Here is a 17,462-nt window from a genome sequence, read left to right as displayed (position 1 = left end):
TATTTAAATGACTTGGATGCCCAGAGACCACATTTCTGATCCCCACACCAATTCAGCCAATGATGGACCACTGCCCTTATTTGTATAGGAAATAGAGGCTCAGAGAGGTTAATCCTCTTGCCCAAGATCACACAGCTGTCAACAACAGGACACCGATGAGCGTAGCTTCAGAAGCCCTGCAGGTTGGTCCGACCGCAGTGGGGAAGGAGGCAGAGAAAGAACCAGGGTACACCCCAGTCTCTGACGTCTCCTGCATTGGCAAGCGGGTCCTTTAACACTTAGAGAGAGAAACAAATCACAGCACGCAGGGGCAACTGCTGCTGGTTGATGCCGTCCTCAGAAACGGTTCCTTCTGCCGCTCATCTCCCAGCCCCAACGTGCTCTGTGCACTAAGGAATCAGGCTCCGGGGGCCTCCCTGGTGGCTTGGTGGTAAAGAATCCACCTGCCAACACAGGAGACATGGGTTTGATCCCTAGCCCAGGAAGATTCCACATGCAGCGGAATAGCTAGGCCCGGGCGCTACAGCTATTGAACCTGTGCTCTTGAGCCCAGGAAGGAACCGCAACTACTGAAACCCAAGCACCCTAGAGTCTGTGCTCCACAAGAAGAGAAGCCACTACCACAAGAGGCCCGTGCACTGCAACTGGAGAGTAGTCCCCACTCTCTTCAACTCGAGAAAAGCCCTCATAGCAATGAAGACCCAGCACAGCCAAAAATAAATTTATAAAGAAAAAAAAAAAGGGCTCCATCCTGCCTCCTCCTCGTGAAGCCTTCAGGTCGGGGGAAGGGAGCTGTCATGCTCTCTCCCTCTGCGCGTTGTCTCTCTTATAGCGCTGACAGTACAGGTGCCTCCCCAAAAAGACAGAGCCCCACCAAACAGCTGCTGCCTCCAGATCTCACTGTGCCTCTCATCTCTGGTGGGCAAGGTCTTCTTAAGGAAAAATGACATGAATATTACACAATGTACGGATATAAGGTTCTGCGAGAGCTAAGTGTGTGTGAGTCGCTCAGTGGTGTCTGGCTCTTTACAACCCCAGGGACTGTAGTCAGCCAGGCTTTTCTGTCCATGAAGTTCTCCAGGCAAGAACACTGGAGTGGGTTGCCTTTCCCTTCTCCAGGGGATCTTCCCAACCCAGGGATCAAACCCAGGTCTCCTGCACTGCAGGCGGATTCTTTCATCGCCTGAGCCAGCAGAGATGTGAGAGATAAGAGAACCACACAATCTGAGGAGAATCAAGGAACACCACAAGACGTAACATGAGAGCTGGGCCTTGTCGTATGAATAGGAGTTCTCCAGACACACAAAGGAGGGGAACCTTTTTGGAGAAAACACAGCCCGTGGGGAAACACTAAATGTGAAGACACACCAGGGGACACAGAGGTGGCGTGTGTGCCTGAGACAGTGTGGCAGGGAGAGAGAGAGGTGGTCCAGGCAAGCTGGGCTGGGAAGAACTTGTGAGGGGGTCATGGAGGCAGCGGGAGCTGTAGGTGGTTTGTGGAGGAGGAAAAATGGCAATGAATTCATTTTCTGGACCCTCATTCTGACCCTTTTGAGGGGCTTCTCACTAGGATAAGACTCAGGGCAAGACTGAACAGGGATGTTTAACATTACAAACCACATGCAGGAGTCTCAACAACGAAAGCTTTGCAATCATCCGTTAGCCTCCATCGAGCTGTACAAAACAAAAAGATTTCTCAGACCAGCAGGTCTCCAGGAGTTAACAAATGTCCTGCTGGACAAGCATCCTAGGGGCAGGAAGGGGGAGAGGGGGCTCCTAACCACCCCATCCCATCTCCAAATCTGCCCCTCCTCCTCATCCATTCCGGCTCAGGGGAGAGCCACCCATCTGCCCAAGGCCCTGGAGAAGAAGCCGACCCCTCCTATAGCCTCGGCCCCCACCACTGGGTCACCCTGAGATGGGAGGCGGGACGCCCTTAGGCCTGATTTTTACTCTGGGTGACTCCCGCTGTGAGGGGCTGAGGCTGCCTGCACCCCACTCCAGGACCTCTTAGTTTGATCAGGGAGGCGGAGGCTATCGGATAGGAAGGCAGCGTGTCCAACCCTGTCATACAGGGACACTCAGGCAGGTGATGGGGGTGGGGGGGGCGGTCGGCCCGCCAGGCTCTCCCTGCCTTGGGAGGAGCTGTCCAGTTGAAGGAGGGATGTTCCCGGAGAGGGAATAAGCAAAGGCCAAGGACAGTGTGCCTGTGAGTGTGCAAGAAAGGGGTGGGGGTGGCGGAGGAAGACCTGGGTTAGATACAGTATCTCTGGAGCTTACAGAGCTGGGCAGAGGCTGGCGCAGAGCCCAGGCCGCCCCAGACGTCCGGAGAAGGGCAGACCAGAGTGTGTGGGGAGGGGTGGTGCTGGCGGTGTGTACGCGGGAGGTGGGGGTGGAGGGTGGGTGGTGGCTGCTTTTAGGTAAAAGGCTCCAGCGTGGGAAGCAGCCTCTATCAGGGATGACAAGACCGGATCCTCAGGAGCCTGAAGCCAGGAGGGTGGCGTGATGGAGCGAAGGGGCCAGGGGGCGAAGGCGCGGCAGGCCCGAGAGGCCGCTGGCCTGAACGCAGGGCATCCGGCAAGGTGCCGGGCCCGCGGGAGCCAATCCCTGTGCGCCATCTCCGGAGGCCGAGTGCGCCCAGGGCGCGCCGGCCAGGCGGGAGGGTGGGTACCAGCCTTTCTTCGCGTTTCTCCAGCCTCCTCCCCGGCGCCCACGTGGGCGGAGCAGCGTGGGGGTGTGCAGTGCGTGGGGTGGGGCTGCCTCGCCCTCCCGGCCCCCAGCCTCCAAGGCGCGGCCCCGGGGTTCCATCCTCTGGGCCATCTCTCCCGGCTGAGATCCGGGGGATCCAGACCTACTCAGTGGGTGGGACATCCAGGGAACCGGCCGACCACGCCCCCCCATCCCCCGCGCCACTCCCGGGCCGCACCCGGTGGGTCCCCATCCCCCTCCACAGATTGGGGGCGGAATGGGAAGAGGAGTGGAAATGGGGGTGGCGTGAGGAAGAGAGGCGGGGGAAGCGTCTGTAGGGAGGCGACGCAGAGTCCTCCGGACGGGATACGCCGCAGGGGGATTTGGAGGGGTGTGGGGGATGGGAACGGAAGGGTGGGGGACCTCGGAGGTGAAATGCGAAAGTGGCAGCGGTATCAAAGGGGGCGCGAAGGCTGAAGGAGGGGAGAGGCAGGTGGGTGATGGGGCGGGGCGGCACCGGTCACTGCCTCCCTTGCCACTGTGCCAGCCCCATCGATCGCGGGGTCCGCGGGTTCCCTTTGGCCAGCGCGCGCCTCCCGCCCCCCGGCGCACCTGTACCCACCTGCTCGGTGCTCAGGCCCGAGCCGGGCAGCAGCAGCAGCAGCAGCAGCGGGCGTAGCGAGCGCAGCCCCGCACCGCATCCTCCGGCCGCCCCCTCCCCGCCCTGAGCTTACGCTGCCACCGCCCCCGCCTTAAAAAGGACAAAACGGAACGGAAGAAGGATTCATGCAAAATTAAAAAAAAAAAAATCGAAAGAAGCAAATGAGGAAGAGGGGCTGATGCGCGCGTGGCTCGGCTGGGCGAGGGGCGAGGTGCAGCGACGCGGGGTGACCGAGCTCCGGGCAGCCGGCCGGCGCGTGCCGCACACTCCCGGCTGCAGCTCGCTCCGCCGCCAGCCGCCCGGCTCGCAGCGCGGCCCCGCCCCTCACCCGGGGCGCCCCTCCGGTTGGCCCGTCCTCCTGCCAGTCAGAGGGCCCGGCGCTTGCCCCGCCCCAGCCTGGGGCCGTTGCCGGGAGCTGTTCTGCCGCCGGGAGGAGAGTTTCGAGGAGGCCTGAGTTTGCGCAGTGGACCCGGCTACTTGTGCCCCGGAGGGGCCGGGGTCCCGCTGCTGAGCTCCTCCAAGCTAGCAGCTCTGCCGCCGGCTGAGTCGAAGGTGCTGTTGCAGGCAGACGGCTCCGCCTAGAGCTAAGGGCCCCAGGAAACTCGTCCCTGCCCTCAGGGGGCTCACACCCATTTTGGAGGGGGTGTATATCACCTGGAACTGTGGCTGTCCGCCATCCAGGGTCTGGAAGACACAACCAGAGATAGCAATCTGAAGGTCAGGGGTTAAAGGGAAATACTGACGGTGTCCCAGCCAGCAGGTGGCACAAACTTCGCGACTAGGCAAAAGAGCATCACCCAACAGTAGTAAAATGGACCGTGTGATGTCCAGCTGAGGCTTGAAGGAAGGGTAGGATTTAGTTAGGCAAAGATTCATTCATTCGCTCTCGTTTTATCTCCTTTCGTTCATCTCCTTTCGTTTGATCTCCTTGCAGTCCAAGGGACTCGCAGGGGTCTTCTCCAGCACCACGATTTGAAAGCATCAGTTCTTCGGCGCTCAGCCTTCATTATGGTTCAACTTTCACATATTGTTACATATCTGAGAATCCAAAGAGTGTGTGGAATGGGAAGGGGGGGGCAGAAGCCAGCACATGCAGGTTACAAGAAAGAATTTGTTTATCCTGAGACTTCTCACCAGGGAAGGTGGTCTGTAGGACCACTGTCAGATTTGTGCAAGTGTACACATCAGGATAAGCTATGTGAAGCCCAAGTAACAAATGAACCCAAATATCACCATCTTGTTTCTTGCTCACATCCTACCTGAACCAGCAGGACGCTCTGCTGGCTCTAGTCAGTCAGGAGCCCAAGCTGAAACCATGTACCCATAATATTCTTGGCGCTTTGAATGAAAGGTGGCAAATTTTACCAGCTTTTAAAGGTTCCACTTGGAAGAGACGTATCACTTTGCCTTATGGCTAGTTGGCTAAAACAAGTCATCAGCCATGCCTGACTTGAATCAGGGTGGGAAGTGCAGACCTCTCATGTTCCCAGTAGACCTGGAATATCTGTGAACAGATCTAAGACTCTCATTAACAGATACACTGGCTGTCTATGAATTTCAGACTGAAAAGGCAAGTGGAGATCAAAGAGGTGCGTGGGCGTAGCTTCCTGACACGGGAAGAGGAGCATCAGAGAGGGTCAGGCAGTTCTTGGCAAGACTTACTCAATGCTTGGTCAAGAGGCACCCAGAGAGTGGAGGCACTGGGGTAGGGCTTGGTGTTATGAGTTGAATTGAGTTCCAAAAAAACCAAACATTGAGGTTCTAACTCCCAGTGTCTCAAAATGTGACCTTTTTTGGAAATAGAGTCATACAGATTCATTAGTTAAAATGAGGTTGTCCTGGACTTTCCTGGTTGTCCAGTGGTTTGGGAATCCATCTACCAGTTCAGGGTACACAGGTTCGATCCCCTGGTCCAAGAAGATTCTGCATGCCAAGGGGCAATTGAACCTGTGTGCCACAACTGCTGAAGCCTGTACACTCTAGAATCTGTGCTCCACAAGAGAAGCCACTGCAGTGAGAAGCCTGTGCATCTGAACTAGGTAAAGGACCCACCTGCAATGCAGGAGACCCCAGTTTGATTCCTGGGTTGGAAAGATCCGCTGAAGAAGGGGTAGGCTACCCACTCCAGTATTCTTGGGCTTCCCTGGTGGCTCAGCTGGTAAAGAATCCACCTGCAATGCGGGAGACCTGGGTTCAATCCCTGAGTTGGGAAGATCCCCTGGAAAAGGGAATGGCTACCCACTCGAGTATTTTGGCCTGGAGAATTCCATGGTCCGTATAGTCCGTGGGGTTGCAAAGAGTCAGACACAACTGAGCAGCTTTCACTTTCACTTTCTTTCCTGCTCACTGCAGCTAGAGAAAGTCCATGCACAGCAACGAAGACCTAGCACAGCCATACATAAATAAATAATATTTTTTTAAATGAGGTTGTATTGAGGTGGGGTGGTCCTTAACCCAATATGACTGGAGTCCTTATTAAAAGGAGGTTTAGGTGCAGAGACACACACAGGGAGAACGCCGTGTGAACGTGAAGGCAGAAAACGGGATGATCAGTGTGCCAAGGAACGCCAAAGATTGACAGCACCCCAGAAGCTAGGAGAAAGCCCTGGAATAGACCTTTCCCTGGCACCTCCAGAGGGTGCATGGCCATGCTGACACCTTGATCTCAGACTTCTAGCTTCCAGAACTGAAAAACAATCAATTTCTCTTGTTTAAGCCATTTAGTTTGGGGTATGTTGATACATGTATATTAGTTAGGGGTTATGTTTGACTGTGAGTAATCAAACTGTGGATATACAGTGGCTTAAGCAAACTAAGTATTTTTTTCTCACTCAGGAAGAAACCCAAAGGTAAACCTCCCTGATTTTATCCTCTTTCACTCCTTCATCCTCAACACATACTTTTCTTCCTCAGAGTATCTTCATGGTGGCAAGATGGCAGCCCTTCCCCCAACACTATTCCAGTCAAGACAAAAGGGAAGGGCAAAACGCATATCTCAGCTGAGCTGGCTCCCTTTAACCACTTTCCTGGAAACTCTTCTCAGAGACTTCTATTCTTTTTTTTAAATTAATTTTTTAATTGAAGTATAATTGCTTTACAATGTTGTATTAGTCTCTGCTATACAATAAAGTGAATCAGTTATATGTATACATACATCCCCTCCCTCTTGGACCTCCCTCCCACCCCTCCAATCCCACCCCTCTAGGTTATCGCGGAGCCCCGAGCTGAGCTCCTTGCCCTGTATAGTAACATCCCACTAGCTAGCTATTTTACACTTGTGTGTTAGTTGCTCAGTCATGTCTGACTCTCAGCGACCCCATGGACTCCCCGCCAAGGCTTCTCTGCCCGTGGAATTCTCCAGGCAAGATTACTGGAGTGGGTTGCCATTTCCTCCTCCAGGGGATCTTCCCAACTCAGGGATTAAACCCGGGTATCCTGCATTGCAGGCAGATGCTTTACTGTCTGAGCTACTAGGGAAGCCCAATAATGTCAATACTACCCTGTCAATTCATCCTGCTCTCTCCTTCCTCACTGTGTCCACAGTCCATCCTCTGTGTCTGTGTCCCTACTCCTGTCCTGCAAATAGGGTCATCAGTAGTGTTTTCCTAGATTCCATATATATGCAATAATATTCGATATTTGTTTTTCTCTTTCTGACACGCTTCACTCTCTAGGACAGACTCTAGGGTCATCCACATCACTACAATGCCCCCAGTTTCATTCCTTTTTTATGGCTGAGTAATACTCCATTGTCTATATGATCTACCAGATCAGTATCACATGGCCACCCCTGGCTTCTTGAAAATTAGAAGGAAAAAAAATTAAGGAAGGTTCATTGTTGCCTGAAACAAAATCAGGGTTCCATTGGTAAGGAATTGGGGAGAGGATTCTGAGTGGGCAGCTAGCAATGGTGGACCAGGTTTCATAGCACCTGGAGCTTTCACAATTTTGGACGTTCTCGTTAAAGAAAAAGAAATTTTAAATTATATAACAAAACCAGGTACAAGAGTGAACATTTCTTTAGAATAAAAAATCAGAACAAATGTTTAAATGTTTTAAGTTGTCAGTTATCACATGCAATATAAAATCCAGGAAATAAGATAATAATTTCTTATACATTTATTCATTTTTAATTGAGGATAATTGCTTTACATATCATGTTGCTCTCTGCCACACAGCATCATGAATCAGCCATAGGTATACATATGTTCCCTTTTTCTTGAACCTCCTTCCCATCTCCCACTCCTTCCCAACCCTCTAGGTTGTTACAGAGCGCTGGTTTGAGTTCCCTGAGTTATGTAGCAAATTCCCATTAGCTATCTGTTTTACATATATTAGCGTATATGTTTCCATGTTACATTCTCCATTTGTCCCAACCTCTCCTTCCTCCCCTCTGTAAGTTATAATAATTTTTAATTAACTAATGCTCACCTTTATAATATCTTTCTCTACATTTCTTTATTTTTGATTTTTCATCCTTTTGGATTGTGTCTTCATAAGATAATTTTGCAATATTTTTTTCTACAGAGAAAGAAGATAATTCAGAGTACTCCTCTGATGATGGATTTTTTTTTTTTTAAGTGTTAATTAGGAAATTTTCTTTCAGCTTCATAATTCACCACTAGTAGTCATGGACATTTTTAGGATTGTTGTCAAATTTGGGACAACCTCTATCATTCTTTCATAAGTGAACACTAGGATTTGGAAGAATTGCTTTTTCTCTTTTTTTCAGACTTCAGTGCCCCTCACAGGCACACGGGGAAGCATATAAAAAGCATATAAAACTGCAGATCCTGGCGCCTCTGAAGTGGGGCCTCAGAATAGCAGGGCCCAGGAATCAGTATTTTTAAGTGCCTCAGGTGATTCCAGTGTCTGCTGAAGCCTGAGAGGCCCTGGATTAGGTGATTCCAAAGTTGTCTTGTGACTCAAGTTCTGCAAATCCAGGTCAACCCATGGGAAGGACTCCCTTTTAAACCTCATTCCTCCTTTACCCATATTCTCAGGCAAGGTGCCCCTGGACTGGCACAGTGGAGGGGAGGGCACACTTGGCATTCATCAGAATTGCTCAGGGAGCAATAACTCAACCCTCACAGATAGGCTGAGGATATAAACGTTGCCCACGAAACGCATATCAAGTCATCCTCCAGTCAACTTCCCTTCAGCTACATCCCCAAAATGCCTTCAGCCACCCCAGCACTTCCTAATAGGAGAAGTATGATAATAGGAAATTGGTGGGAAAGAGAGGGAGTTGCAGGATGAACTGGTCCCCCCACAAATTCATATGTTGTAGTCCTAGCCCCCAGCACCTCAGACTCTGACTATATTTAAAGATAAGGTCTTTAATGAGCTAATTAAGGTAAATGAGGTCTTTAGGGTGGCTCCTAATCTGTATGACTGGTGCCCTTATAAGAAGAGGAGATTAGAGACGCAGACACGCACAACAGGAAGGCCATGTGAGGACACAGGGAGAAGACAGCCATCTGCAAGCCAAGGGGAGCGGCCTCGGAAGGGACCACCCTGCCAACACCTTGATCATGGACTTGTAACCTCCAGAATTGCAAGAAAATGTTTCTGTGCCATCCGGTCTATGGTACCTTGTTATGGCAGCCCTAGCCGTGGTCTTGACCAATTGCAGCTAAAATATCTCATGTTTGCAAAATTTTTAAGACTATGTGACCACCTGAACCCATAGCTCAGGCCCCCTCAGGGCTTGGAGGCACCTGCACCTTCACCCTCCTTAACTTTGCAGTGAATCCACACCCTTCTGCCACCCTGTGCTCACTCCATACCCTCAGGACAAACCCATGAGGCAGGTATGATCACTTCCTTCTCACTAGTGCTGAGGGTCCCCAGGACATAGCAAGCAGCCACTTGGGGGCCGGGAACCCATCCTCTCCTCCAAAAAGCAGCTTCCCTAGCACATGGACTTGTGGTGTGTGACCCAGGCCAGGCTGTCATGGGGGGTAGGTCTCAGCTCAGCATCATAAGGACATCATGCCTATGATGACCATGAACTTCGGAGAGCTGGAAGAGGGGATTCTGCCAGGGTGAACCTGAGGCTCCTGCTCATCTCTGCGGGATCCAGGCTGCCTGCCCTGGATTCTGGCTCTGCCCCTTCCTAGCTGGTGACCTTAAGCAAGTCATTGCCCTTTGACTTTCCTTGGTTTCCCCATCTGTAAAGTGGAGCTTATAATGGTAATAACCTCCTAGCTTTGAGTGGAGATTAAATAAGTTAACATATATAAATCTCTATTGGTTTCCTAAGGCTGCCATAAACTGGGGGGCTTAAAAAGGTAGAATTGCCACAAACTGGGAGGCTTAAAACAGGAGAAATCATTGTTTTAAGCCTCTCAGCTTGTGGTAATTGATTATGGCAGCCCTAGGAAACCAATAAATGTGTAGATGTAGGAGGTAGGGCAGTGGGATGAATCAAGAGGTTGGGATTGACATATATATGCTACCATACATACATACCAGATAGCTAGTGGGGACCTGCTATATAGCACAGGGAGCTCAGCTCAGTGCTCTGTGATGACCTAAAGGTCAACAGGAGTGGGACGGGGTGGGAGAGGGAGGTCCAAGAGGGAGGAGATATGTGTATACATATAGTTTATTCACTTCGTCATTGTACAGCAGAAACTAGCAACATCCCAAAGCAACTATACCTCAATAAAAAATGAAAACAAGCAGAAATGCAGGCTTCCCAAGTGCCACTAGTGGTAAAGAACCTGCTTGCCATTGCAGGAGACATAAGAGATATGGGTTCGATCCCTGGGTCAGGAAGATCCCCTGGAGGAGGGCACGACAACCCACTCCAGTATTCTTGCCTGGAGAATCCCATGGAAAGAGGAGCCTGGCGGGCTACAGTCCATGGGGTCTCAAAGAGTCGGACACGACTGAAGCGACTTATTATGCACCCACAGTGGTGTAGGGTGGAAGTGTCAAATGAAGGTGTTTACAGGGGTGTGCTCCCTATGGAGGCTCCAGGGGAAATTTCTTTCTTGTCTCTTTAGCTTCCGGAGGCTCCCGGTGTCCCTTGGCCTGTGGCCACATTGCCCTGATCTCTGCCTCTGTCTTCGAGTGGTTCTCCCTGTGTCTTGTCCTGTTTTATAAGGATACTGGACATTGGATTTAGGGTTCACTCAGGTAATCCAGTATGAGTTCATCTCATGATCCTTAATTATATCTGCAAAGGCCCTTTTCCCAGATAAGTTCACGTTTACAGATTCCAAGATGTTGTTATAAATTATACAGTTATTTAACTACATTGTGCTCACTCCTAAGAAGGAGGAAAGGGTGCTAGAAGATCATGTAACATGGAGCTTGGCCTGTCTGAGGGTCAGAGAGTCTTCCTCAAGGAAATCAGCTCCGAGTATTAGCTAGCTAGAAGAGGAAGAAAAAGAGAGTGAATAGTGGCATGAAGTCTCCAAGTTTGGACTTGACCTTGCAGTTGAAAGGGAGCCGCTGAGAGTTCTTGCTGCTGCTGCTAAGTTGTGTCAGTCCTGTCCGACTCTGCGCGACCCCATAGACGGCAGCCCACCAGGCTCCGCCGTCCCTGGGATTCTCCAGGCAAGAACACTGGAGTGGGTTGCCATTTCCTTCTCCAATGAATGAAAGGGAAAAGGGAAAGTGAAGTCACTCAGTCGTGTCCGACTCTTAGTGACCCCACGGACTGCAGCCTACCAGGCTCCTCTGTCCATGGGATTTTCCAGGCAAGAGTACTGGAGTGGATCACCAGTGCCTTCTTTGGAGAGTTCTTGAAGAAGGACTTTGGTGACAGAATTAAAGGCGGCGTGATGAGCATGTGTGGAAGGGCAGGCCAGCCCCACCAGCTCCACTGATGATTCTGCAGACACCCATGGGCATTTACTGTGTGCCCGTGCTCTGCCTGAGTGACTGGGACATGTTGTGGAAACAGCTCTGCCCTCAGGGCTGATGGACCAGATGGAGAGACAGAAGAATACATGGACCACTGTTGTGGGGTAGCCCAGAATGACAGGAGTGCAGGGAAAGGAATTCTTAGCGCCACTTAGGCAGTCAGGAGGGGCTTCCTGGAGGAGGAAGCAGGCATTTCAGACAGGGGACAGCATGTGCTGAGGGACCAGGGAGGCATGAAGATCAAGGCATGGATTTCAGCCCACTGTCCCCTAGAGGACACTGAGGGTTAAGAGACTCCAGATGGGGGCTTTCCAGGTGGCACTAGTGGTAAAGAACCTGCCTGCCAATGCAGCAGACATGGGTTCAATCCCTGTGTCAGGAAGACCCCCTGGAGGAGGGCATGGCAACCCACTCCAGTGTTCTTGCCTGGAAAATCCCATGGACAGAGGAGTCTGGCTGGCTACAGTCCATAGGGTCGCAGAAGACCCCGGTTTGATTCAAGGGTCAGAAAGATCTGCTGGAGAAGGGATAGGTTACCCACTCCAGTATTCTTGGGCTTCTCTGATGACTCAGCTGATAAAGAATCCTCCCGCAATGTGGGAAACCTGCTTTTGATCCCTGGGTTGGGAAGATCTCCTGGAGAAGAGAACGGCTACCCACTCCAGTATTCTGGCTTGGAGAATCCCATGCTCTGTGTAGTCCATGGAGTCACAAAGAGTTGGACACGAGTGAGTGAACTTCACTTCCATCCCTGCAGGGCAGGTGCTGTGATTCCCATTTTCTAGATGAGACAATGGAGACTCAGAGAGGCCAAGTCACTCTAACAAAAAAGATCTGGAAACTACAGCCAAGTCTCTGCAATCCCAAGGTCATGCTCTCCATCAATTCATTTTAAAATCCAAAGGATGGTGATGAGAACTATGCTGAGTGAAAACAGCTTTATGATTCCATATATATAATTGTATCAAAATGACAAAGTTCTAGAAATAGAGAACTGATTAGTGGTTGCCAGGAGTTGGGGAAGTGGCTGTGACTATAAAGGGTTAGCAGTGGGGATCTTTGTCTTGAACTGCTCTGTATCTTGACCGTGGTAGCCGCACACAGAACTGCATACATGAAATTGCATGGGACTAAACATACATACACAAGTTCATATAAACCCAGGGAAATCTGAATAAGGTGGGTGGCTGGTACCAAGGTTAATTGTGATACTGTGTTATACTTTGGCAAGATATTACCATGGGGGAAACTAGGTGAAAAGTACAGTGAACGTTGCTCTGTATTTTTTCTTACAACTGCATGTGAGTCTACAATTATCTCAAAAAGTTTGCAAAAAAGACAATGGTGACCATTAAAGTAGCTGATCAAGGCTATTGCATTGGACAGGGTTCTTCTCTTTGGCAGGCCTATGGCACGGGGTGGGAGGGACTCTCCTCCAGAAAGAGGGTGGAGCAGCCTTGAGGGGGGCAAGGCAGGAAAGCACCCTAGTTCTCCACCACCATCAGTGTGGGGGCTCCGGCCTTCTCAGCCACAAGGTCCCTGGGCCAGGACAGACTTCCTTCATCTCCCTTCCCCCTTTCAATGGAAACAGCTTTCTGTGGGCTATTTCTGGTTCTATGAATAATACATGCTCAAGTGAAAAGTTCAAACAGTACAGGCAGATATAAAGAGGAAAACAAAGTTCACCTTGAATCTCAATGCACAGGGCAATCCTCATGGGCCCTCGGAGACTGGTCTTCACGCAGCTCCCCCAGTACAGATACGTGTGACTAATTTACATGAATGGACTGCCTTTATGCAGCATATTTTATTATGGAGGCTTGTAACTATATGCTATATACATCCAGATGTACACACACGCACACACACATACGGGGATTTGGGGAGTCATTGAACCCATCGTAATTACATTTATCTGCTTCTAACTTTTCATGCTCATCAACACCTGCTGAAAATCCCTGCCAGCATCTAGAGGGAATGAGGCTCACCCTTTTGAAAGGTTGAAAGGATTGCTCCCATGATTGCAGACATCCTTTTTGCCCTTGCCAGCTAAGAACTGTGGACAATAAACACCCTTGCACGTGTATCCTCACATAGCTTTCCACAGATGGATTCCCAGGCATGGAATCACCGGTTTGAGGTTTCAACTTTTAGTAGACATTGAGAGGTCACCTTACCAAGATTCTGTGACACCTTACCCTTCTATGTCAATGTAGTTTTTTCCCCATCATCAACCAATGCTGATGCTACAGCATACTATAATTGTCGCCATTATGATGAGTGTAAAGTGATATGTCTTTCTTATTTTAGTTTTCATTTCTCTGTCTATTGGGAAATTTGGCAGAATTTGAATATATACATAACTTTAGATTTGTTCTTTTGAGAATTGTCTGTTCAACTCTTTTTAGTTGGGGATTTTTTCTTTTCTTTTTGCGGGGGGTGGCTTTTTTCTTTTGTCAATTTTTAAGAACAGTTACATCCTTGCCTGTCATGACTATTCAGGCACTTTTTCCAAATCCAGTCTTCATTGCTGGATGAACTGTGAATTTTTCTTCACCTGTGGCATCTTTGTCACATAACAAAAAACTTTTTATATAATCAAATACATAAATATTTCTCACTTTATCTTTCTTGTTAAATATAGTTTCTGAGTTTTATTCATGATTAGAAAGTCTCCAAGATTTCTAGACTGTACATGCAGCCTCTTAGATTTTCCTGCAAGAAAAAAAATTGGTTTCATTAACAGTTATTAGGTAGTGTTTACTCACAGTACAGCAAATTGAAAAGCGGCTTGACTGGCAAATGTGACCCTATAAAATACTAAAATAGAAGTTTCCTATTATTACAAAAATATTTTCAACCTGAAATATTGCAAGAATGCCAAATAATGTATATAACGTATATATTCGCCAAAGCTCAATAGAAAAGTTTCAGGAAAAGTCAGTTGCATTATATACTACCTTAGAAAGAAAGATTTCTTGAAAGAAAGAATGAAAAGAAAGAAAGGAGGAAAGAAAGAAAAGGGGAAAAGGTACACACAAAATCCGTGTTGATATACATATATGTATATGCATGTATAAAAGAATATATAGGCATATAAAAGGAGAAGGAGGCAGCAGAGGATAAGCTGGTTAGAGAGCATCACCTACTCAATGGACATGAATTTGAGTAAACTCTGGGAGATAGTGGAGGACAGAGGAGCCTGGTGTGCTATGGTCCATGGGATCCCAAAGAGTCAGACACAACTTAGCAAGTGAACAACAACATACACACACACACACACACACACACACACATGCAATGTAATATTACTTAGTCATAAAGAACAAATTTTGCCACTTGCAGCAACATGCATGGAATTGGAGGGTACTATGCTAGGTGAAATAAGTCAGGCAGAGAAAGACAAATACCATATGATTTTACTTATATGTAGAATCTAAAAAATAAACTAGTGAAAATAACAAAAAAGAAGCAGATCTAGAGAACAAACTTGTGGCTGCTGGTGGGGACTGCAATATAGGCGTAAGAGAGCAAGAGATATTAACTTTTGGGTGTAAGACAGACTACAAGAATGTATTGAATAACATGAGCAATAGAGCCAATATTTTGTAACAACTATAAGTGAGGCATAACCTTTAAAAATTATATTAAAATTTTTTTATTTAAAAGAAAACATGCAATTAAAAAAAAACAGTGACATTATACTGCACATAAGCAGTGTAGCCCCATAAGGACTTGAGAGAACTTCAGGTGACCATAGTCTTTCAAACAGTAAGAAATTTTGATTGCCCCTTCTGAGAATAAGAGATGAACAGAGGATTCAATCCACAACTATTAAGCAGAAACTGGTGTGATCATAGGATTCATTACTTTAAGATTTTACTATAGTCAAGGAATACAAATATTAAAAAATAATTGTCATTGTACCCACCATTCAACTTAAGAAATGGAATGTTACCATGTCACATAAGCCCTTACCCAGTTGGTAACCAATCTTTTCAAGCATGTGTTCATCTCTTTCCTAACTTCATACACATGGTATCATATATATTAATATCAATATATATATTAATATAGTGTTTCCCAGGTGGCGATAGTGGTAAAGAACCCAGCTTCTAGTGGTGGGGGACATAAGAGACTTGGGTTTGATCCCTGGGTCAGCAAGATCCCGTGGAGGAGGCCATGGCAATTCACTCCAATATTCTTGCCTGGAGAATCCCATGGACAGTGGAGCCTGGTGGGCTACAGTCCATAGGGTCGCAAAGAGTCTACCCTAAGTTGTGCTGAAACAACTTAGCACACATATATTAATATATATTCTACAAAGCTTTACTTTTTACATGACATTGAGTTTTTAAAATTCATCCATTTTGACACATGTGGTTGAACTGTAAATAGATAGTCTGGTGATTTTTTTTTCTATTTAAACAGTGCATCAATGGACACAAGGATTCATATCTCCTGAGGCAAAAAGATAGATTTCTAGAGAAGGGTTTCTCAACAGCAGAACTATTGACACTTGGGGTAGGATAATCTTTGGGAGGAGGAGTTGTCCCTGGCCTCTGAATACTAGATGCCACTAGCATCTTCCCACCGACATGTGACAACCAGAAAAGCCTCCAGATAGTGACAAATGTCCCCCTAGGCAGCAAAGTCACCCCAGGTTGAGAAGCACTATTACACAGTATGTACCCTAGGGATGGAATTGCTAGGTCATGACCATGAACATCTTCATCTTTACAAGATAACTGCCAAATAGCTTTCCAAAATGTTCATGCCAATTAATTTTCCAACCCACCTTCTACAAAAAATTCCAGTTCCTCCTCATCTTTGCCAATATATACTACTGGCTAAACGTTAAGTTCTTGCGGATCTAGTGAGAGTAGAGTGGTGTTTCAGACCCATTTAATTGTGAATTTCTCTGACAGCAGCTCTTCCTGTGTTTCTGGCTTCTCACACTTTGTCTCAGTGAACGTGCCTTTCCGTGTATCCTGCCTATTTTTCTACAGGGTAGTCTTTTTCATATTATCTCAGGGATTGTTCATACTTTCTATATACTAATGTCTTGTTGAGCATATGTTTTACATATACCTTCTTTCCGTTATGGGTTTGTCATTTCATATTAATATAGTTTACTTGGGGTGAATAAAATATTAATTTTAATACAGTCCATTTTCAATCTTTTCATTTACGATTTGTGCCTTTTGCATTTTAAGAAGTTCTTCCATATCTTGAAGCACTAAAAATATTCTCCCATATTCCCTTCTAAATGTTTTAAAGTTTTACTTTGTCGTTTTAAGAATTAATGCCCTTGGAATTGGGTTTTGTGCGCATTGTGAGCTAGAGATCCTATTTCAATTTCTTCCCTGATAGGAATAGCCAGTTGTCACATCATCACTTATTTAAAACTCCATCCTTCCTCACAGTGAACTGCAGTGCAACCTGTGATATATATCAAATTTCCATGTATTCACGGTCTGCTCATTTTGTCCCATTTGTCTATCTCTGTGTCAATATCACACTGTCATAATTACTTTAACTTTATAGTAAGTACTAATAACTGTCAAGGTTAATCCCACCTCATTTGTACATCTTTTAAAGGAGCATTTTACAAAAAAAAAAAAAAAAGAGTATTTGAGCTATTCTTAGCCCTTTGCACTTCCATATACATCTTGGAATTAGCTTGGCAAATTTTGCAAAGAACCTTATAGGGATTTTGATCAGAACTGTGTGAAACTACACAATTTGGAGAGCGATGACACTATATAAAGTCCTTCTATTGATAAATACCTCTATTTATTTGGATCTTCCTAAACATCTTTCTATATGAAATTATAATTTGCCACGTTGAAGTCTTGCAAATCTGTCAGTAAATATGTTTCTCATTTTGTTTTGCTATTGTAAATGGTATCTTTCTTAAAAGGACAAATGTTCTTTATATGATAAGTTGAGGATTCTCTATGTGTTCATTAAATAAAGCTGATTATAAATGTGTTGTTTAGATCTTCTCTATGTTTACCTGCTCTTTTTTCCTCTTTGGCTTACAAATTATCAACAGGTACATTGAAAATTCACATTCATTTTGGATAGCTACTATCAAAAAAGCCCAGAAAACAATGGGTGGTGAGAGGATGTAGAGAAACTGGAATTCTTATACACTGTTGCTGGGAATGTAAAGATGGTGCAGCCATGTGGGAAATGGTACAGTGATTCCTCCAAAAGTTAAGTACAGAAT

At 47.1% G+C, this 17,462-nt stretch overlaps 2 protein-coding genes across 3 annotated transcripts in view; one reads left to right on the top strand and one right to left on the bottom strand.

Moving 5' to 3' along the window:
- JAKMIP1 (janus kinase and microtubule interacting protein 1) overlaps positions 1-3,627 on the bottom strand; it is a 154,591-nt gene extending 150,964 nt beyond the window's left edge. For both annotated transcript variants that reach the window (XM_043448352.1, XM_043448351.1), the window contains exon 1: positions 3,311-3,627. The gene's annotated coding sequence lies outside the window, so the exon portion shown is untranslated. The remainder of the gene's footprint in view (positions 1-3,310) is intronic.
- The window catches only part of LOC122428157, a 53,970-nt gene continuing 40,035 nt past the window's right edge, over positions 3,528-17,462 (top strand). Inside the window, exon 1 of the mRNA XM_043447966.1 lies at positions 3,528-3,693. Within this exon, the coding sequence (XP_043303901.1) occupies positions 3,528-3,693 (166 nt within the window). The remainder of the gene's footprint in view (positions 3,694-17,462) is intronic.

Source organism: Cervus canadensis, chromosome 26 (genome assembly GCF_019320065.1).
Source record: "Cervus canadensis isolate Bull #8, Minnesota chromosome 26, ASM1932006v1, whole genome shotgun sequence".
Lineage (NCBI taxonomy): Eukaryota > Metazoa > Chordata > Mammalia > Artiodactyla > Cervidae > Cervus > Cervus canadensis.
Note: the sequence above shows the minus strand (reverse complement) of the source record. Positions and strands in the feature narration are given on the sequence as shown.